This window comes from Erinaceus europaeus, chromosome 4 (genome assembly GCF_950295315.1).
Source record: "Erinaceus europaeus chromosome 4, mEriEur2.1, whole genome shotgun sequence".
Classification (NCBI taxonomy): Eukaryota; Metazoa; Chordata; class Mammalia; order Eulipotyphla; family Erinaceidae; genus Erinaceus; species Erinaceus europaeus.
Genome location: NC_080165.1, coordinates 105,507,682 through 105,530,454, shown reverse-complemented (window position 1 = coordinate 105,530,454; position 22,773 = coordinate 105,507,682). Strand labels below are relative to the sequence as shown.

At 39.5% G+C, this 22,773-nt stretch overlaps 1 protein-coding gene across 1 annotated transcript; it reads right to left on the bottom strand.

Moving 5' to 3' along the window:
• Positions 1–10,971: 10,971 nt before the first annotated feature.
• LOC103116031 (pyruvate dehydrogenase E1 component subunit alpha, somatic form, mitochondrial-like) lies at positions 10,972–19,252 on the bottom strand. The gene is made up of 2 exons (XM_060190830.1): positions 19,059–19,252; positions 10,972–11,719 (listed from the first exon to the last, which is right to left on the bottom strand). Exons 1-2 carry the CDS (start codon positions 19,250–19,252, stop codon positions 11,068–11,070), a joined length of 846 nt encoding a protein of 281 aa, XP_060046813.1. The 3' UTR covers positions 10,972–11,067.
• Positions 19,253–22,773: the final 3,521 nt, after the last annotated feature.

Sequence of the window (22,773 nt, the reverse complement as noted above, 5' to 3'; positions counted from 1 at the left end):
TGGACCAGATGGTTTTACAAATGAATTCTACAAAACTTTCAAAGAAGAACTAATACCTCTACTTTTAAAAGTCTTCCAGAAGATTGAAGACACTGGAATACTCCCTGCCAGCTTCTATGAAGCCAACATCACCCTGATACCAAAAGCAGACAGGGACACAACCAAAAAAGAAAACTACAGACCAATATCTCTGATGAACATAGATGCGAAAAAATTGAACAAAATTCTAGCCAACCGGATACAGCAGTATATCAAAAAGATTGTTCATCATGACCAAGTGGGGTTTATCCCAGGCATGCAAGGTTGGTTTAATATACGTAAATCAATCAATGTGATCCACCACATCAACAAAAGCAAGACCAAAAACCACATGGTCATATCAATAGATGCAGAGAAAGCCTTTGACAAAATACAACATCCCTTTATGATCAAAACACTACAAAAAATAGGAATAGATGGAAAATTCCTGAAGATAGTGGAGTCTATATATAGCAAACCTACAGCCAACATCATACTCAATGGTGAAAAACTGGAAGCATTTCCCCTCAGATCAGGTACTAGACAGGGCTGCCCACTATCACCATTACTATTCAACATAGTGTTGGAAGTTCTTGCCATAGCAATCAGGCAGGAGCAAGGAATTAAAGGCATACAGATTGGAAGAGAAGAAGTCAAACTCTCCTTATTTGCAGATGACATGATAGTATACATGGAAAAACCTAAGGAATCTAGCAAGAAGCTTTTGGAAATCATCAGGCAATACAGTAATGTGTCAGGCTATAAAATTAACATTCAAAAGTCAGTGGCATTCCTCTATGCAAACACTAAGTTAGAAGAAATTGAAATCCAGAAATCAGTTCCTTTTTCTATAGCAACAAAAACAATAAAATATCTAGGAATAAACCTAACCAAAGAAGTGAAAGACTTGTATACTGAAAATTATGAGTCACTACTCAAAGAAATTGAAAAAGACACAAAGAAGTGGAAAGATATTCCATGCTCACGGGTTGGAAGAATTAACATCATCAAAATGAATATATTACCCAGAGCCATCTACAAATTTAATGCTATCCCCATCAAGATCCCAAGCACATTTTTTAGGAGAATAGATCAAATGCTACAAATGTTTATCTGGAACCAGAAAAGACCTAGAATTGCCAAAACAATCTTGAGAAAAAAGAACAGAACCGGAGGCATCACACTGCCAGATCTCAAACTATATTATAGGGCCATTGTCATCAAAACTGCTTGGTACTGGAACATGAACAGACACACTGACCAGTGGAATAGAATTGAGAGCCCAGAAATGAGGCCCCACACCTATGGACACCTAATCTTTGACAAAGGGGCCCAGACTATTATATGGGGGAAACAGAGTCTCTTCAACAAATGGTGTTGGAAACAATGGGTTGAAACATGCAGAAGAATGAAACTGAATCACTGTATTTCACCAAATACAAAAGTAAATTCCAAGTGGATCAAGGACTTGGATGTTAGACCAGAAACTATCAGATACTTAGAGGAAAATATTGGCAGAACTTTTTTCCGCATAAATTTTAAAGACATTTTCAATGAAATGAATCCAATTACAAGGAAGACTAAGGCAAGTATAAACCTATGGGACTACATCAAATTAAAAAGCCTCTTCACAGCAAAAGAAACCACTACCCAAATCAAGAGACCCCTCACAGAATGGGAGAAGATCTTTACATGCCATACATCAGATAAGAGTTTAATAACCAACATATATAAAGAGCTTACCAGACTCAACAACAAGACAACAAATAACCCCATCCAAAAATGGGGGGAGGAATTGGACAGAATATTCACCACAGAAGAGATCCAAAAGGCCGAGAAACACATGAAAAAATGCTCCAAGTCTCTGATTGTCAGAGAAATGCAAATCAAGACAACAATGAGATATCACTTCACTCCTGTGAGAATGTCACACATCAGAAAAGGTAACAGCAGCAAATGCTGGAGAGGGTGTGGGGTCAAAGGAACCCTCCTGCACTGCTGGTGGGAATGTCAATTGGTCCAACCTCTGTGGAGAACAGTCTGGAGAACTCTCAGAAGGCTAGAAATGGACCTACCCTATGACCCTGCAATTCCCCTCCTGGGGATATATCCTAAGGAACCCAACACATCCATCCAAAAAGATCTGTGTACACATATGTTCTTGGCAGCACAATTTGTAATAGCCAAAACCTGGAAACAACCCAGGTGTCCAACAACAGATGAGTGGCTGAGCAAGTTGTGGTATATATACACAATGGAATACTACTCAGCTGTAAAAAATGGTGACTTCACCGTTTTCAGCCGATCTTGGATGGACCTTGAAAAAATCATGTTGAGTGAAATAAGTCAGAAACAGAAGGATGAATATGGGATGATCTCACTCTCAGGCCGAAGTTGAAAAACAAGAGTAGAAAAGAAAACACAAGTCGAACCTGAAATGGAATTGGAGTATTACACCAAAGTAAAAGACTCTGGGGTGGGTGGGTGGGTGGGGAGAATACAGGTCCATGAAAAATGATGAATGAAATAGTGGGGGTTGTATTGCTAAATGGGAATCTGGGGAGTGTTATGCATGTAAAAAAAAAAAAAAAGTAGAAACGCAAAGCAGAAATTGACTGAGTTTGGAGTATGGCACCAAAGTAAGAAAGCAGAAGTATACTAGAGTTTGCAGTGAGTACCTCCCTAATACTTCCTCTCCACTTTTCCAAGCTTTGGGTCCATGATTGCTCAACAATTTGTATGGCTTTGTATGTTAACTCTCTTTTCAGTCACCAGGTTCCAGGTGTCATCAGGATGCCGGCCAGACTTCCCTGGATTGAAGACACCACCAATGTGTCCTGGAGCTCAGCTTCCCCAGAGACCCATCCTACTAGGGAAAGAGAGAGGCAGACTGGGAGTATGGACCGACCAGTCAACGCCATTGTTCAGCGAGGAAGCAATTACAGAAGCCAGACCTTCTACCTTCTGCAACCCTCAATGACCCTGGGTCCATGCTCCCAGAGGGATAGAGAATGGGAAAGCTATCGGGGGAGGGGGTGGGATATGGAGATTGGGCGGTGGGAATTGTGTGGAGTTGTACCCCTCCTACCCTATGGTTTTTTTAATTAATCCTTTCTTAAATAAAAAAAAAAAATTAAAAAAAAAAAGAGGGAAATGGCATGATGGGTGAATAAGGAAGGATCCGGTGTGCTTTTTAAACTTCACATGATTCTAATCTACTTTAACTTTAAGGTCATGGTATAAACGAGCAGTTTATAAACCCTCCAAAAGAAAAAAAAGTTTTACTCCAAATCTGGAAAGACCAGCTGCTCCAATTTCAGATGAAATCGCTTGGGGCAGTGACTAGTTTAGCTTTGGTCCAACTAAGTTTTTTTTCTCTAGATAAGGTGGGCAGAAAGGTGGCAAAAAAAAAAAAAAAAGAAATAGAGCGCTCCAAATGGCTCTCTTGCTTGAGGTTCTGAGTTCCCTGGTTCAATCCCCACTACCACCATAAAAAAAGAGCTGAGTAATGCTCAAGTTAAATAAATAAGTAAAGTTATAAAAAAAAGGAAATAAAGAAAGAAAGAGAGAAAGAAAGAAAGAAAGAATGAAAGAAAGAAAGAAAGAAAGAAAGAAAGAAAGAAAGAAAGAAAGAAAAGATATAGAGGTCCAGGAGATAGTTCAGCTGGTAGAGCTTACCATGCTTGAGGTACTAGATTTGAGTCCTGGTGCCACATAGGAGAACTTCATGAATGATGGACCAGTGTCGCAGTCTCTCTTATCTCTGTGTCCTTCCCTCTCTCTTTTGAAAAATTAATTAAGAGGGTGGGGAGATAGCATAATGGAAATGCAAAGAGATTCTCATGCCTAAGGCTCTAAAGTCCCAGGTTCAGTCCCCTACACCAACATATGCCATAGCTGAGCAGTGCTCTGGTGTTTCTTTCTGTGTGTCTTGTCTCTTTCTGCATCTGTCTCAAAAATAAAATATATAAATTAAAAAAAAAAATTAAAAAATAAGGGCATCAAAGTAAAAACCCTGTGGTGAGGGTGAGGGTGAACATTTGGCTTCCTGGGGTGGTGGAGGGGAGGGGGGGTAGGATGGGACACAGTCTTTTGGTGGTGGGAATGGTGTTTATGTACACTCCTATTAATTTTTAGTCATATAAATCATTATTTAATTAATATGAGAGGGGAAAATTGATTGTATGTCTCAAACTTTTTAAAGTACAGACTGAGTCTTTTTAATACATAGGCTGAGTCTTTGATATGTTGACTCTCTCAAAAGCTTAGACCAGGGAGAACAGAAGCAACTAGTGGCACAGATATATACAAGATGTTAGGTATTATACAGCAAATCCTAACAAAGGGACTTTTCAAAGTTAACTCAATTACCAAATAATGTGATGATAACAATAACTATCCATTGTCTTCTTGAACTCTAATAAGACAGCAGGAACCTCACATTTCCACTATAGAGCCTATATTTCCCCCCAGTCCTGGAACCTTAGGGTGGGGCTCACTTTCCTGCATGTGTCTCTCAATTCATATCAAATAATATTGCATCCGCCAGTCACAACCTAATCAATGCAATGAGTGCCACCCCAGCATGCTTCACTTCAGAATGTGTCCAGAAACCTCAGGTGTGGAACAACAACCCTTCAGCTTTATTACTCGGGTGAAACCTTTCCTTTCATAGTATTCTCTAATTCCATTCCAGGCAGTTCACTTCCTAACAAAGTCCCAAAACCTAGATATAGACTAGGTCCCATGAGATAGAGCATATGTTCACATGTATCCATAAACTAGTGCAAAATATATACCTGAAAGCAAAAGTACACAATAGTCTGCAGTGAGTACCCGCCAACACTTCATCTGCACTATTCTAGCCTTTGGGTCCATAATTGTTCAACAATTTGTTTGGCTTTGTATATTAACTCTCTTTTCAGCCACCAGGTTCCAGATGCCAGCATGATGCCCACCAGACTTCCCTGGACAGACAACCCCACCGATGTGTCCTGGAGCTCTGCTTTCCCAGAGACCCACCCTACTAGGGAAAGAGAGAGGCAGACTGGGATTATGGACCGTCCAGTCAACGTCCATGTTCAGCGAGGAAGCAATTACAGAAGCCAGACCTTCCACCTTCTGCAACCCACAATGACCTTGGGTCCATACTCCCAGAGAGATAAAGAATGGGAAAGCTATCAGGGGAGGGGATGGGATATGGAGATCTGGTGGTGGGAATTGTGTGGAGTTGTACCCCTCCTATCCTACGGTTTTTTTAATGTCTCTTTTTTTAAATAAATAAATAACAAAAAAATTTAAAAAGAAAATAAAAAAGAAAAAAAGGTTTAAAAACAAGAAAAATTAATAAAAATTAGGAAATTGAACTGGAGAGACTACTCAACGGTATCATGTCTGTATGACGCTGAGTCCATTCCTCAGCACCATGTTCAAAAATTCTTTAAAACAAAGAAACAAAAATATTGAAAAACATTCAAAGCATAATAAACTCAGGACTCAATTTAATGAGCTACGTATAATAATCATGCTAAAAGCACAAATTATTACTAAGAGAAATTGATGAACTAAATCATAGAAAAGCATACCTTGTTGTGTGTCAGGACATTGAGTACTGCTGAGATGCTAGTTGTTCCTAAATTGGTCTACATATTCAATGAAGTCCCAACAAAAAATTCCAACAGACTTTTTCTTAACTTATTTATTTAATATAACAGAAATAAATTGAGAGGGAAGTGGGAGATAGAGATAGAGAGAGAGAGGGAGGGAGAGAGAAGCCTGCAGCACTGCTTCACTGCTTAATGTGAAGCTTCACTAGGTGTAGAGTGGGTGCAGGTGGGGAGTGGGGACTTGAACCTGGGACCCTGTACATGGTAACATGTGTGATCTACCAGGCATACCACCACCTGGCCCCTTCCAACAGAAATTGACATGTTGATTCTAAATTTATACAGAAATAAACAAAACCTGGCTCACCCAAAAACAATTTTGAAAAAGAGTGGAGTTAGATCTACACTACCTGATTTCAAGACATACTACAGAGCTGAAGTCATTAAGGTAGCATAAAGATTGACAAGTAAAACAGTGGACTAGAATACAGAGCCAAGACATCAATAAATAAAGATGACAACGGAAATTAATGGGAAAGGCTACCTTCACATCAAATCATATTAGGATATTTGGATGGTGATATGGATAAAACAGAGCTGTGGAGCCAGGTGGCCGTGCACCTGGTTATGCATACACATTTCAGTACAAAAGGACCCAGACTTGAGCCCCTGTCCCCACCTGCAGGAGGAAAGCTTCACAAGTGGTGAAGTAGGGCTGCAGGTATCTCTCTGTCTCTTTCCTTCTCTCTCTACCCCTACCCTCTTGTGCTATACACCCACTGCTACAGGCAGCCCCTTCTCTCTCTCTCTCTCTCCCCCTCCCCCTCCCTCTCCTTCTCCCTCTCTTCCTTTTTTTGATAGAACAGAGAGAAATTGAGAGGGGGGTGGGGAAATAGAGAGGGAGAGAGACAGAGAGACAGTGGCAGACCTGCTTCACTGCTGGTGAAGTTTCCCCCCTGTAAGTGGGGACTAGGGGCTTAAACCTGGGTCCTTGGCAATATGTGCACTCAACTGGGTGTGTCACCACCCCCAGGCCCCTAAGTGCTGTTTTTTTTAGACTTTATTTATTTATTAATTAGGAAGAGAGAGCCAAGAGAGCCAAAGAGAACCAGATATCACTCTGGTACATGTGCTGCTGGGGTCAAACTTGGGACCCAATATTTTATCCACTGCTCCACCTCCCAGACCACCTAAGTGCTAATTTTTAATTTGATAATTGTGTATGGCTCTTGAATGATGTTATAAATATCCAAATAACCCTTGGTAGAAAGAAATGGCTCTCCACACTTGCTTTAAATAGATGATTTTTTCATTAAAGTAATTAAACAAATAGATGATTTTTTTAAAATGTATTAATTTTACCAGAACACTGCTCAGCTCTGGCTTATGCTGGTACAGGGGACTGAACCTGAGAACCTAGAACCTCAGACATGAGTATCTTTTACATAATTATTGTGCTAGCTCCTCCTCCCTAAATGGGTAATTTTTAATTGTACATAAATTGTATCTCTCTTGCAAAAATATTCTATTAGTGGTTTATAAGATTATGAAATAAAAGAGTATAGTTCTGTACCATACCACATGTGTTACATCTCAATAAAGCAGGTTTTTTTTTTGTTGTTTTTTTTTTACCAGAGTACTGATAGTGTGAGATTTTGGAGTCTCAGGCATGAGAATCTCTTTGCATAACAATTATGCTATCTACCCCCACCCAATAAAGCAGAATTTAACTACAGTATAGTTCTGTCAAAATTATTGCAATAAGGATGGGGTTAGATACCATAATGGTTATGCACACTTTTTTTGAGCACACATGTTATAGTGTACAAGGACAGAGTTCAAGCCCCAGTTCCCACCTGCAGGGGGGGAAGCTTTGCAAGTGGTGAAGCAAGTACTACAGGTATCTCTATTTCTCTCTTTCTTTTTTTTTTAATTTTTTAAATTAATTTATTTTCCCCTTTTTTGTTGCCCTTGTTTTTTATTGTTGTTGTAGTTGTTGTTGTTGTTATTTGATGTTGTCATTGTTAGGACAGAGAGAAATGGAGAGAGGAGGGGAAGACAGAGGGGGGAGAGAAAGATAGACACCTGTAGATCTGCTTCACCGCCTGTGAAGCAACTCCCCTGCAGATGGGAAGCTGGGGGCTCGAACCCAGATCCTAAGGCTGGTCCTTGCGCTTTGCACCACGTGCACTTAACCCACTGACTCCCACTCTCTTTCTCTTCAACTCCCTCTTCTCTCTAGGTTTTTCTCTGTCTCTATCCAAATAAATAAATAAATAAATAAACTATTCAAACTAGATTTCACTACTAACAATCAGATGCTTTTGAAAATAAGTTTCTTTCCACATTTTTAATTAATAGTTATATGCAAGGAGTCAGGCAGTGGCACACCTGGTTGAACACACACACACTATATAGTGCACAAGAACCTGGGTTCAAGCCTCCAGTCCCTACTTGCAGAGGGCAAGCTTCATAAGCAATATAGCTGTGCTGTAGGCTTCTCTCTCTCTCTTTCTCCCCCTCCCTTCTCTATCGATTTATCTCTTTCAATAAAAAACCTTTTAAAAAGTTGTGTATAGTGGAGAACAGCGAGAGTGTTGAAATAAATGGACTCCACACTCATTGGGATCAACAGGTGACCTCTAAGAAAGAGTGTTAAAAATCTTGTTATTCAAATGTTAAATATAGCTAGCTTCACAGCCTTCTCCATTCCTGCAACCTCCACCTCTGCCATTCAATTTGTCCTAAATCAACTTTGTATTCATTCCCCCTTTCCAGAAAATGACTTCTCTCTTCACACTATCGACAGTTTGCTTTAAGAAAACATCAGTAAAAACCCTGTGGTGAGGGATAGACATGCAGCTTCCTGGGCCAGTGGGGGGTGGGAGTGGGTGGGAGGGATGGGTCACAGTCTTTTGGTGGTGGGAATGGTGTTTATGTACACTCCTAGCAAAATGTAGACATATAAATCACTAGTTAATTAATATGAGAGGGGGAAAATCAGTTGTATGTCTCAAAGTTTCTCAAAACAAACTGAATCTTTTTAATATATAGGCTGTGTATTTGATATGCGGACTCTCTCAAAAGCCTAGACCAAGTAGATTAGAAGCATCCAATAGCACAGCTATATACAAGATACTGGATACTGTACAGCAAACCATAACAAAAGGACTTTTCAAAGTTAACCCAATTACCAAATAATGTTATGATAACATTAACTATCTATTGTCTTTTTGAACCCTAAGACAGCAGGAACCTCACATCTCCACTATAGAGCCCCTACTTCCCCCAGTCCTGGAACCCTTGGATAGGGCCCACTTTCCCGTATGCGTCTCCCAATCCAAACCAAATAATATTGCATCCGCCGATCACAACCTAACCAACGCAACGATTGCCACCTCAACATGCTTCACCTCAGACTGTGTCCAGAGACTTCATGTGTGGAATGACAACCCTTCAGCTTCATTACTCGGGTGAGACCTTTCCTTTTATAGTACACTCTAATTTCATCTCAGGTAGTTCACTTTCTAACAAAGTCCCATAACCTAGATATATACCAGTTTCTGTGAGAGAGAGCTTATGTTCACACGTATCCATAAACTACTGCAAAATATATACCTGAAAGCAGAAGTACACTAGAGTTTGCAGTGAGTACCTCCCTAACACTTCCTCTCCACTATTCCAAGCTTGGGATCCATGATTGCTCAACAAATTGTTTGCCTTCATATGTTAACTCTCTTTCCAATCACCAGGTTCCAGATGCCACCAGGATGCTGGCCAGGCTTCCCTGGATTGAAGACCCCACCAATGGGTCCTGGAGCTCAGCTTCCCCAGAGACACAACTTACTAGGGAAAGAGAGAGGCAGACTATGAGTATGGACCGACCAGTCAATGCCCATGTTCAGCGGGGAAGCAATTACAGAAGCCAGACCTTCTACCTTCTGCAACCCTCAATGACCCTGGGTCCATGCTCCCAGAGGGATAGAGAATGGGAAAGCTATCATGGGAGGGGTGGGTTATGGAGATTGGGTGGTGGGAATTGTGTGGAGTTGTACCCCTCCTACCTTATGGTTTTGTTCATTAATCCTTTCTTAAATAAAAAATTTTTAAAAAAAGAAAAGAAAACATCACTCTAGGGGTAGGGTGATTTTTCACTTAGGAAAGTGCACATGTTAGCATGTGCAAGGATCTTGGTTCAAGCCCCTGGCTCCTTCCTACAGAAAGTAAGCAAGCAGTGATGCAGATATCTCTTTCTCACCCTCTCTATGCTCTTCCTTTCCTCTTCATTTCTCTGTCTCTAGCAACAAAAGACAAAAAAAAAAAAAAAAGGCCACCGGGAGCATTGGATTCATCATGCAGGCACTGAGCTCCAGTGATAACCCTCATGGCAACAGGAAAAAATAAAATAAAATAAATACTTCAGAGCTTATGTAATCTGATAATCCTGTTGTATTTTAATCACATGTAGAAAATATATAACTGGGGGGGGGGCTAAATGAACTTCTTAATGAGATCCAGTTTGTTGGTACAAGTTTTGTATTAAAGGCCCTCTTTTTCCCCTCCCTCATCTCCTTCTTTCTTTCTGTTTCATTTTATTTTTGAAAGAGAGAGAGAGAAACACCAGAGCCCCGCTCAGCTTTGGCTTATGGTGGTATGGGGGATTGAACCTGGGACTTTGGAGCTTCAAGCATGAGTCTGTTTGCATAACCATTATGCTATCTCCCTCTCTTTCTTTCTTTTCTTTGTTTCTTTCTTCCTTTTTTTCTATTGGAGGTTCTGCAATGATTCCAGTTAGAAATAAATAGTTCAGTAAGGAGAAGTGATGATCTACCAGCCTGTGTTGTTTTTGTCACATTAAAGCACTCAGACTAATATCTTTTTCCATGACCACTGAGAATAACAAGAGCTGACAATGGGGGAAAAGGTGGGGAAGGAAATAAGTAGGAAACAGTGACAAATAGATTCAAGAGCCAAGCTCCATTTTAAAGGTCAACAAATCCATTTAGATAGTCCGATAGCTTGTCAGCTTCTAACAGCTCTTATTATTTACTTAATATTGACTGGAGATTTTTAAAAATCCTCTCCAGTTGGCTTTATTTTTCTTTCAGGTAAAAATGAAGTTATTGTGGGCAGTTAATGTTGTGTCAAATAAAGCCCATCCTGCCTAAATCCTGCCAAGAGTTTGCAGTTAATATACCTTATCAAGAATAGTCCCTGAACTTGCAGCTGCAACTTTCTATCACCACTAATTTAAATGAGGCCTGCAGTTCAAATTAGATATTCTCAATTAACATAATCAGACTTTACTAGTCTAATGTTTTTTCTTCTTTTTTTTTTTCTTTTTAAACGTTTAATTCCTCCTTAACAGAATTGAGAAAACAAGACCTCCTCACAGTTGAATAGCTCAGTAAAGGTATAACCATTGATTAGATGCAATTTTCCCTTAGCTGATAGACTTGAACTTGATCCACTGATTTGCACCACGAACTTCAAAAGGTGGATCACTGCTATAGATGTGGTAGCCCAGCTCTTCCAGGGGTGGTTCAGGATCAGCAGTGGCAAACTGGGCAGCATCCTCAATTTCTTTCCTTACTTCAACATCAATTTCCTTTAGCTCTTCAACACTGGCAAGGTTGTTGTTCACCATTCTGTCCTTGAGAAGCATAATCGGATCACTCTTACTTCTTACTTCCTGAATTTCTTCTCTTGTGCGGTAACTGACTCCGGGATCACTCATGCTGTGTCCATGGTAACGGTAAGTCTGTAGCTCCATCAGTATGGGCCCCTTTAGAGATCTACAATGGGCAGCTGCAAACTTTGTTGCCTCTCGAACACACAGGATATCCATTCCATCTACCCTCAGCCCAGGGATGAAGTCGCCTCTCTTGTAGTAATCAGGGCTGGCTGCTGCTCTCTCAACAGATGTTCCCATTCCATAGCAGTTATTCTCACAGATGAAAATACAAGGCAGTTTCCACAAAGCTGCCATATTGTAAGCTTCAAATATCTGGCCCTGATTAGCAGCATTAGGAACACTACTCAGCTCTGGTTTATGGTGGTGCAGGGAATTAAACCTGGGACTTAGTAGCCCGAGGCTTAAGAGTCTCTTTGCATAACCATTATGCTATCTACTCCTGCCCTCTTTTTTTTTTTTTTTGCCTCCAGGGTCACTGCAGGGGCTTGGTGCCTGCACCACAAATCCACTGCTCTTAGAGACCATCTTTTCCCCTTTTGTTGCCCTTGTTGTTTTATCATTGTTGTGGCTATTATCATTGTTGCTGTTGCTGCTGTCGTTAGATAGGACAGAAAGAAATGGAGAGAGGAGGGGAGACAGAGAGGGGGAGAGAAAGGTAAGACACCTGTAGAGCTGCTTCACCGCCTGTGAAGCGACTCCCCTGCAGGCAGGGAACTAGGGGCTGGAACCGGGATCCTTATGCTGGTCCTTGCGATTCGCACCACGTGCGCTTAACCCACAGTGCTACCACTGGACTCCCTCTTTTTTTTTTTATTTATTTATTTTATTTTAGTGTGTGGGGAGAGAGAAAGAAAGATCACGGGGCCAGGTGTGGCACACCTGGTTGAGCGCCCGTTACAGTGCACAAGGACTCAGGTTCGAGCCCCTGGTCCCTACCTGCAGGGGGAAAGCTTCACAAGTGGTGGAGCAGTGCTGCAGGTGTTTCTGTCTCTTTCCCTCTCTACCTCCCCCTTCCCTTCTCGAGTTCTGGCTGTTTCTGTCAAAAAAAAAAAAAGAATAAAAACAAAATTAAAAAAAAAAAAGATATATCAGAGTACTACTCAGTTCTGGCTTATGGTGGTGGTGCTAGGAATTGAACCTGAGAAGTCTTTTTCAGAACCCTAGCCACCCAATCTGTTTTTTTTTTTTTTTTTTTTAGATTTACTTATTTATAATGAGAGAGAGCCATGTGACACTGGAAGTTGAACTCAGGACCTCATGTGTGAAGGTCTACCCACTGTGTCACTTCCCAGTAGGGCACCAATAAATAGCTTACCTGGGAGGGAACCTGCATTGCTATGAGCATGACCCAAGTTCAAGTGCTTAATAGTCCATATATGCACTGGGAGAAGTTTTGATGTGGGGTGCCTCTCTTCTCTATCGATCTTTCTGTTTGAAAAAAGTTGGCCTGGAGTGGTGAATCATGTTGACAACTAAAAAAGACAATGCAGCAGCATATTTTAAATGATTACTTTGTGGTCTGGGAGATGGCCCAGTGGATAAAGTGCTGGACTCTCAAGCATGATGTCCTGAGTTCAATCCCCAGCAGCATGTAACAGTGATATCTGACTCTTTCTTTCCTCCTATCTTTCTCATTAATAAATAAAATATTAAGAAAAAGAAAAATAAGATTATTTTATGGTAGCTGTTATTTTGTAGCTAAGTGGCCCTTAATTGGTTATTGTTCAGAGTAGATGAACTGAAATAGCATCTTTTGTTTTCTTAATATCTTTCAAACTAACACTACCTATATATAGTCATCTTTTTTATTTTTATTTATTTTATTTTATTTTATTTTTATCAGAGCACTGATCAGCTCTGGTTTATGGTGGTGCAGGGGATTGAACCTGGGACTTCGAAGCCTGAGGCATGACAGTCTGTTTGCATAACCATTATGCTATCTATCCCTGCCTTGTAGTCATCTTTTATTCTCCTTCTCTAACTGAGTCATAGAAAGGGGAGGAGGCTGGGGATGTGGCTCAGCTGGTAGAGTGTGGAGTTCCGTGCCTGAAGCTGTGTTCTCAGCCTTATGCCCAGCACTACAGGTACCAGAGTGGTGCTTAGCCATTTCTCTCTGTCTCATGTAAAAACACTCTCTCTCCCACGCAATAAATAAAATAAATATTTTTAAAAGGGGAGGGAGGAAGATAAGTCAGAAAGAGAAAGATGAATATGGGATGACCTCACTCACAGACAGAAGTTGAAAAATAAGAACAGAGAGGAAAACACAAAGTAGAACTTGTACTGGAGTTGGTAGTAAAGAACTCTGGGGCAGGGGAGAAGGGGAATGTTAAGGTCCTGGAACATAATGGTAGAGAACGTAGGTGGGGGGGTTAGAGTGTTATACATAAAACTGAGAAATGTTACACATGTACCAACTACTTTATTTTACTGTTGACTCTAAACCATTAATCTCTCCAATAAAGAAAAAAGAAAAAGAAAAAGAAAGAAAGAAAACACCCTGAGGGAAAACAAACTATACATTTCTGGGCAATTAACAAGTGATAAGAATGCTCCATTGATTCTTTTTAACTGGCATATAGCATGAAAACAGAGTAGTAATCCTGATATGAGAAACAAAAAATGGTTTTAATATTTTATTTTACTTATTGTTTGTTGGATAGAAACACAGAAATCGAGAAGGAAGTGAGGAGATGGACGGGGAAGAGAGAGAGAGAGAGACACCTGCAGCACCTTTTCACTGTTCATGAAGCTCTCCCCTACAGGTGAGGGTTGGGGGTTTCAACCTGGATCCTTGTGCATGGTAATGTGCTCAACCAGGTACATCACATTGCTCAACTCCAAGAAACAAAATGTGCAGATGGTTAACAGAATGTTCCTTATTTTAAATCTTTAAAAAAAAATTTATTATTTATTTTCCCTTTTGTTGCCCCTTGTTGTTTTGTTGTAGTTATTGCTGTTGTTGATGTCACTGCTTTTGGATAGGACAGAGAGAAATCGAGAGAGGAGGGGAAGACAGGGAGAGAGAAAGACAGACACCTGCAGACCTGCTTACTTCACCGCCTGTGAAGCGACTCCTCTGCAGGTGGGTAGCCAGGGCTCCAACCCGGATCCTTACTCCATCCTTGCGCTTTTCGCCACGTGTGCTTAACCTGCTGCACTACCGCCCGATTCCCATCTTTTTTTTTTTTTTTAACTCAAGATATATAAGCATACAAATTCTCTAGACAAGCTAACTGGGTTCACAATTTGCTTGTTTGTCATTTAGTAGCTATCTAACTAGTCCATGTACCTTATTTCTCTCAGCTTTTTTCCTCATATGTAAACTAGGGGTTAATAATAGTAGATAGAGGTAGCTTTTTGTACAGGACTGCCAGATAAAATAAATGGGTATAAAAATTTGACATAATCCCTGTTAGTAAGCTCTTTATAATTATCAGTTGATGCTGGGAAATTGTGCTGATGCAGTCACATCTGCCCTGTTTTCAGGCTACTAGTTCCCGTGAGAGCTGGGACATTCTGGGAGTGCCTGTTCTGCCATGTTATGCCATCAGGACATTGTCTATATCCCAGCAATATTTGGAGTGCTATGGTTACTCCTCCCCCTTCCCATTCTCTTGAAAGCTACTCCTATAAAAACCCTTCGTTTTCCACACCTCCTTCTCTTGCCAGCGCTTCACTCCGGTGTTCAGGTGTTCAGACGCAGGAAAGGTTACTTTGTGAGGCGGCCATTTTCGCTACCTCCACGTGGCCCAACCTGCTTCTCTAGCAGCCAACTCTGAGGTGCCAGCGCAAATAAAGATTTGTGTTTCCTCTTCGCTCCGGACCCCTCCTCTCTCTCTTCTCCATGGCCGCGCACAACAACATCTGGCTCAACAACAAGTTATTATTAATATAATACTATTTGCACAAATTTTCTGAGTATAGATGTTACACAAAAAAGATAGTAAATATGAACCAACCCTAAAACTAATCATTGATAATAACTCTCACTTCCTTTTCTGATGAGATGACTCAGCTTGTATATATCAAGGGCATGCCATAAGATACAGTGTGTTAAAAAAAAAAAAAAGATACAGTGTGTTTTATTTTTATCAAGGCTTATTACAAATCCCCTCAGTTATTTTTTGAGCCAGTTGGAGAAATGTACACTAAAAAACAGCAAATTAATAAAGTTATTTTATTAGAGGGAGTTCTTCAGGCACTCGACAAAAAACTCTGTCCTTGACCTATATTCTTCAACATTTTTTTCACTTTTTAATTTTTTTCCCTTTATTGGAGGATTAATGTTTTACAATTATTCTTCAACATTTTAATCAACATCTTCATCAAGCAGATGTCCAACAACAGATGAGTAGCTGAGTAAATTGTGGTATATATATATATATAATGGAATACTACTCAACTATTAAAAATGGTGAATTCATCTTCTTCAGCTCATCCTGGACGGAGCTTGCAGGAACAATATTGATATAAATCAGGAAAAGAAGGATGAATATGTGATGATCTCACTCATAGAGAAAAGTTGAAAAACAAGAATAGAAGGGAAAACACAAAACAGATCCTGGACTAGAGTTGGTGTATTGCACCAAAGTAAAAAAGAAAAACTCTGGGGTGGGAGGGTGGGTTCAGGACCTGTAACATGATGGTAAAGGAGAACCTAGAGAAGGTTGAATTGTTATGTGGAAAACTAAGATATGTTACACATGTACAAACTACAGTATTTTACGGTTGATTATAAACCATTAATCCCCCAATGAAGAAAAAAAGTTAAAAATAAATTTTCTGAAACTTCACTTCCTTAAATGAAAAACAGGAAAAATAATATTCTCCCCACTAGTGTGCTATAATAAATTACCACATAATTTGTTTTATATCAGTCTATACTCAGTATTTTGTTATTATTTTTTTTTAAAGAATATACCCAGTGAACTAGTACTCAGTCATAGTATGTATGAAATCCTGCCATTTGCAACAATATGGACAGACTTTGAGGATATTATCCTAAGTGAACTGAGTAAGACTGAGAAGGAAAAACACCAGATGGTTTCATTCATATCTATAAGATAGAGTTTCAAGGCAAACAAATAAAACCAAAAACAAAAAAACAAAAAAAGCCCTCTAGGGTCCTGACAACAGAATGGTGGTGATCAGGGTGAAAAAGGATAGGGGGGTGCATGAAGAAGGTGGAGGAAGTCCACTGGATGGTGATGAATGGGAATTAGACCCTTGGTAGTGGTTATGGTATGATATATGCAGATGTCAAGGTGTGATGCTGCACACTTGAAACATATAGTGTTGCAATCCAGTGTTGCCACCAATTTTAAAAAAACGTTATGTGACAAAAAAACTGACTAAAATAATTTTATTTTATTTTTTAATTTCTTTATTGGAAAATTAATGTTTTGCTTTCGATAGTAAATACAATAGCTTCTACATGCATAACATTTTCTAGTTTTCCATATAACAACACAACCCTGCCCTAGGTCTTGCTGTTACCTTTTCTGATGTATGAATGATATTCTCACAAGAGTGAAGTGGTATCTCATCATTGTCTTTATTTGCATTTCTCTGACAATCAAAGACTTGGAGCATTTTTGCATGTGTTTCTCGGCCTTTTGGATCTCTTCTGTGGTGAATATTCTGTCCATGTCCTCCCCCCATTTTTGGATGGGGTTATTTGTTGTCTTGTTGAGTTTGGCAAGCTCTTTATTTATTCTGGTTATTAGCCTCTTGTCTGATGTATGGCATGTAAAGATCTTCTCCCATTCTGTGAGGGGTCTCTTGGTTTGGGTAGTGGTTTCTTTTGCTGTGCAGAAACTTTTTAATTTGATATAGTCCCATAGGTTTATGCTTGAATTAGTCTTTTTTGTAATTGGATTCACTTCATTGAAGATGACTTTAAAATTTATGTGGAAAAGAGTTCTGCCAATATTTTCCTCTAAGTATTTGATAGATTCTGGTCTAACATCCAAGTCTTTGATCCACTTGGAATTTACTTTTGTATTTGGTGAAATATAGTGGTTCAGTTTCATTCTTCTGCATGTTTTAACCCATGTTTTCCAGCATCATTTGTTGAAAAGACTCTGTTTTCCCCATTTAGTAGTCTGGGCACCTTTGTCAAAGATTAGATATCCATAGGTGTGGCTAAAAGAATTTTAGGTTATCTTTGAATTTTAATTTTTTCATGTCACTCTTTCTCCCTTTATCACTGAATCCACAATAATACATCACCTACTTGTTAGGAATAATGCTACACATTCTGACAATTCAAATAACTGTTGAAGGGAGTATAAAAACTGTGCTATGTCTCCAATTGCAGTAAGCTTAATATGCCCTTTAACAGATCGATGTTGTAGTCAAAATATCTTTTTAAACATTTATTTTACTTGTTTTGAGGTTACCTTGGTTTACAAGACCATACATGTTTTAGAAGTACAATTTTACATATCTTCATACTCACCAATAAAGTACCAATACTCCTCCACAAAGTCCACTGAACCCCTTTTGCCTTTGCAACCCATTCCTTCCTCCCCACACCTTTTATTAACCTTAATTCTTTGCTGTGAGTTCAAAGGTTTGGCTTTCCTTGATTTTTTAATTCCTTTCTTTATATAAGTGAACTCATTTACATTTTCCTTTTATATAAGTCCCCTTGATATTTCTTGTAGGGCCAGTTTGGTAGTAAGACATTAAAAAAAAAACTGCTATGTGTTTGTAAATCCCTTTATCACTCCTTCAAACCTGATTGATTACATAGCTGGATTGAATATTCTTATGTGGAAGTCTTTTCCACTTAAAACTTTAAATATATTAGGCAAGTACTTTGTGACCTTTAGATTTTCTGTTGAGAAATCAACTAATACTCTTATGGGGTTCCCTTATAGATAACTATATGCTTTTATTTTGCTGCTTTGAAAATTCTCTTTACCTTTGCTGTTTTCCATACACTTATTATGTGTCATGATGTACTTAGGTTTGGATTCACTTTGTTTAGAAATTTAAAGTTTCCTGACTCTGAGGATCTATGTCTTCAATTTAGGCAAATTCTCAGCTAATATTTCTTTAAAAAAAAAATCTGTGCACTCTATTTTCCTTGATATGAATGCTGTTCTGATGTAGTCCTATAACATTCTTACATTGATTTTAATTTTTTACCAGAGCACTCAGTGCTAGTTATTGAACTATTGAACCTGGGATCTCAAAGCATATAAATTATAACCATTATATTGCCTCTGGGACTTTGCTGATTTATTTATTTGTCTATGGTTTCTTCTACCTGGTTCTCTAGCTCACTACTTCAAACTTTGCTACTCCACTAGTATTTTCTTCATATCTATAATTTATGGTATGATTTCTCTTTTCTTTCTCTGATTTTGTTGAGCTTTTCACTTCTGTGAGTGTTCTTATAATATTTTAAATAAGAACTTAAAGTGTTCTTGAAGAAGCTCATATTGCTACTTTGTATTTGAGGTTTTATCCAAGTTTCTGTCTTGGTCCAACAGTGAAGCCAATTTCTTCTGTCTTCTCATTATATTTGAGGCTTCATGAGAACCAGAGCCAGGGGTCTGTGTTTGAGCTTCTGGCCTGTGACCAGAAGTTCATAGTCCCAAGTGCCTACCAGAACTACCAGAACCAAGGCCAAGCCAACTTGGGTAGCAGCCAGAACTTTGAGGTTACACATGCTCAGTAGATACTAGGTTTCTATGGATGGGATTTTGGTTTTTAAAAGAAGTTACCATTCAGGTAGTGATAGCTCATACACTCTGTGACTGAAGGGGGAAAAAATCTGGCAGGCTGTTAACTTCAAGGGAACAATCTTTATCTGGAATCTATATTCTGAGTCTGTTACTATGGAGGATGAATTCCAATATGGTAGCCACCAAGGCTGTTCTCTGCAAATCTTAGCAGTCATCAGGAAGGCAGCTGCCATGACTCCACCTGGTTCATAGCTTTGAATTTCCCATTGTAAAATTGTAGGCACAAATTGGAATAGGAGTGTGATGCTTGGAGTTTAGTACAGCCTGCACCCACACCCTACTCAACAGACTAAAGACTTTATAGCACAACTTGCTGTACAGAGAGACAGAGAGAGAGAGAGAGAGAGAGAGGGAGAGAGAGAGAAACTCTGAGACTGACTGTGTCTGCTGCCTGAATGCTGACCTTTTGTTCCTTGTTGTGGAAGCCTGTTTGAGATTCAGGTCTGTTTCTATGTATATTTTTCCATGTATTTTTGTGGCTGTGCTATTGTTGAGAGAAGTGGAAAATGCAGGACCTCCCTGTTCAGCCATCTAGACCCCACCCCACAGAAACTGTCTCCAAAATATCTTTTTTCTTTGTTACTGACAGAACAAAATGGAAATAAACAGTGTAGTTGGGCTCACATATTTGTATTTGGCACTCAGAGGCTAAAATTAGCTCTTTTCATTCTGAACATTCAATTTGAGAGCATAAGAGATTTGTTATTTGAAAACTATGTCTAAAATATTGGTGAGGGACCAAGAAGAATTTTGAAAAGTACTTAAAAGAAAAAACATACATAATGCAAACCCACAGCTAACATTACACTGAATGATGAGAGACTGAATTGTTTCCCCTTAGATTTGGAACAGGATAGAAATGTTACCACATTTGAGTCCTATATGGTATTATAATAGACAATTATTTCTTTTCTTTTTTAATTTTTTAAATTTCTTTATTGGGGAATTAATGTTTCACATTCAACAGTAAATACAATAGTTTGTACATGTATAACATTCCCCAGTTTCCCATATAACAATACAACCCCCACTAGGTACTCTGTCATCCTTCTTAGACCTGTATTCTCCCCAACCACCCACCCCAGAGTCTTTTACTTTGGTGCAATACGCCAATTCCATTTCAAGTTCTACTTGTGTTTTTTTTGTTTTTTTTTTCAATATTGTTTTTCAACTTCTGCCTGAGAGTGAGATCATCCCATATTCATCCTTCTGTTTCTGACTTATTTCATTTAACATGAATTTTTCAAGGTCCATCCAAGATCGGCTGAAAACGGTGAAGTCACCATTTTTTACAGCTGAGTAGTATTCCATTGTGTATATATACCACAACTTGCTCAGCCACTCATCTGTTGTTGGACACCTGGGTTGCTAGACAATTATTTCTTTTAATTTTTTTTTAAACTTTATTTATTTGATTTGATGGAAAAGAAAACAGAGGGGCAAGGGCGAGAGAGAGAGACAGAGAGACACCAGCAACATTGCTTCACCAACTGTAAAACTCTCCCTCTGCAGGTGGGGACAAGAGGCTTGAACCCAGGTCCTTGGGCATGGTAGTGTGCACTTAACCAGGAGCACTATTGCCTAGTCCCTGGACAATTACTTCTCACCATGCACAGAAAATATTTCCAAATGGATCACAGATCCAAATGCAAGAGTTCAACCTACAAAGCACAGACAAAAACACAGGCATCAATCTTCATTACATTCAGGTAGGCAATTATTTCTCAGATATGACACCAAAAACATCAGCAATAACAGTAAACAACTGATGTGCTGGGCTTTAACAAAAGTAAAATCTCCTCTCCTCCAAAGAACACCACCGAAGAAGTAAAAGGGCAACCTACAGAGTGGCAGAGTGTATTTGACAGTGATCTGTCTGAAAAGGGCCTTGTACTCAAAACATGTAAGTCTTTCCCTCCCTCTCCCTCCTCCCCACTTTCCATGACTGAAGAGATAGCTTACTAGGTAGGGTGCCTTCATCACTTTACAGATTCAGATTCGAATCCTGGCACCACAAGGGAGGTGCAATGACAACAGAGGAAGCTCCAACACTGTGGTGTCTCCCCCACTCTCTCTCTATCTGAATGAAAAAAGTGGCCCAGAATAATGGGATCACAAAATAAATAATTCCATGTGATGCTGGGACTTGAACCCAGTTCCACCAAAAATAATAAAAAGACAAATACTTCAATAATAATAATAATAATAATAATAAAGACTAGGGGTTTAAATAGGCATTTCTTTAAAGATGCAGCCTGTTGTGGTTCCATGAACTTTCAGTGAAAGTCTGACTGTGTAATGGTGGTTCTTATTCGCCTAGTTGGAGGAAGCTTTTGTGTCTGGGTTTGTGTAGTTGCACTCTATGAAGTTCACTTGGTGACAAGAATGATCTCACACTATATCTCTTTAATGTGACATGATGCTATCTGTTCTAAGGCCCGAGTTAGCTTTAGAAACATTGCAGTTACTTTGACACCAATTCCACTGAGTGTAATTATCTCAGACGCATAGTTTTCACTTAAAAAGTTCAATCTTCTCCTTTCCGGGTCTCTACTTTACATTCTCAGTCTTTCTCTTAGCGTTTTGAACACCTTGTTGGGCACTGGATATATTTGTTCTCCAAATTCATTCTTGAATTTGCTTTGGGCTGCTTTTATTGGGGAAACTGTTTTGAGTCTTTCCAGTGTTACTTTTAAAATCGCCCTTTTGGCACTATCAGGCCACCCCATCATCCAGGGCCCTAGTCAGGGAATCCTGGGATTCCCACACAGATATGATGGGCCTAGACCTCTAACAGATCCCTCTCTCCACCATCACTGGTCATCTCTATCAGGAACAACATCATAAACCCTCATGTGGGCCTCGACAGGACCTTGCCCTCACTATAGAACACTGATAGGGTCTGCCCCACTCTCTGGAGGGAGGCTGGGTCAACATACTCTTGCCACTCGAGGAAGACTGGTCCTGAAGTGAGTGCAGCCTAGAATGTTCCTAGCTATGACCAGATCAATGGGGTTTACAGTTAACGGTGTTTATATACTTTTACCATATTTGGGAGTTACTCTCCACATTTATATAATTTCCCCGTATTTGGGAGCTACTCTTTGCCCTGATCCTATTCCCAATTCTGACACCATCTTCCCAGACAATACTTTTAGTCCACCTGCATATTAACTGTCAGGCTCAGGCAAAAATTAGTAAAGTTATGGGCTCCTTGGAACATACCTAAAATAGACTTCCTAGCTTCTTCCAACATGAAGATTCCAAATCTCATCCGATACATATGTATATATCAACATCTGATATATACATATATATATAGATCATCTTGCCTTTAGGTTCCTGATTATTAAACAATTTGTTCTGCTTTATATCTTAATGCTTTTTAGCCACTAAGTTGAAGATGCTACCATGACGCCAACCTGACTTCCCTGGGCAGATGACCTCACCAATGTGTCCTGGAACCTCAACTCCCCAAAGCTCTACTCCAATAATGAAAGACAGGAACAGGCCAGGGGTATGGATTGACTCATGTCCAGTAGAGAAGCAATTACAGAAGCCAGACCTTCCACCTTCTGCACCCCATAAATATATTTGGTCCATACTACCAGAGTGATAAAGAATAGGGAAATTTCCAATGGAGGGGAAGGTATATGGAACTTTGGTTGTGGGAATTGTACAGAATTTTACCCCT

Coding starts and splice junctions, on each gene's coding strand:
- LOC103116031 (XM_060190830.1), bottom strand. CDS start 19,252: ATGGCAGCTGCCTTCCTGATGACTGCTAAGATTTGCAGAGAACAGCCT. Junction 11,720..19,058: donor GAGCTATCACTACCTGAATG/GTAACTTCTTTT, acceptor GAGACTCTTAAG/CCTCGGGCTACTAAGTCCCA.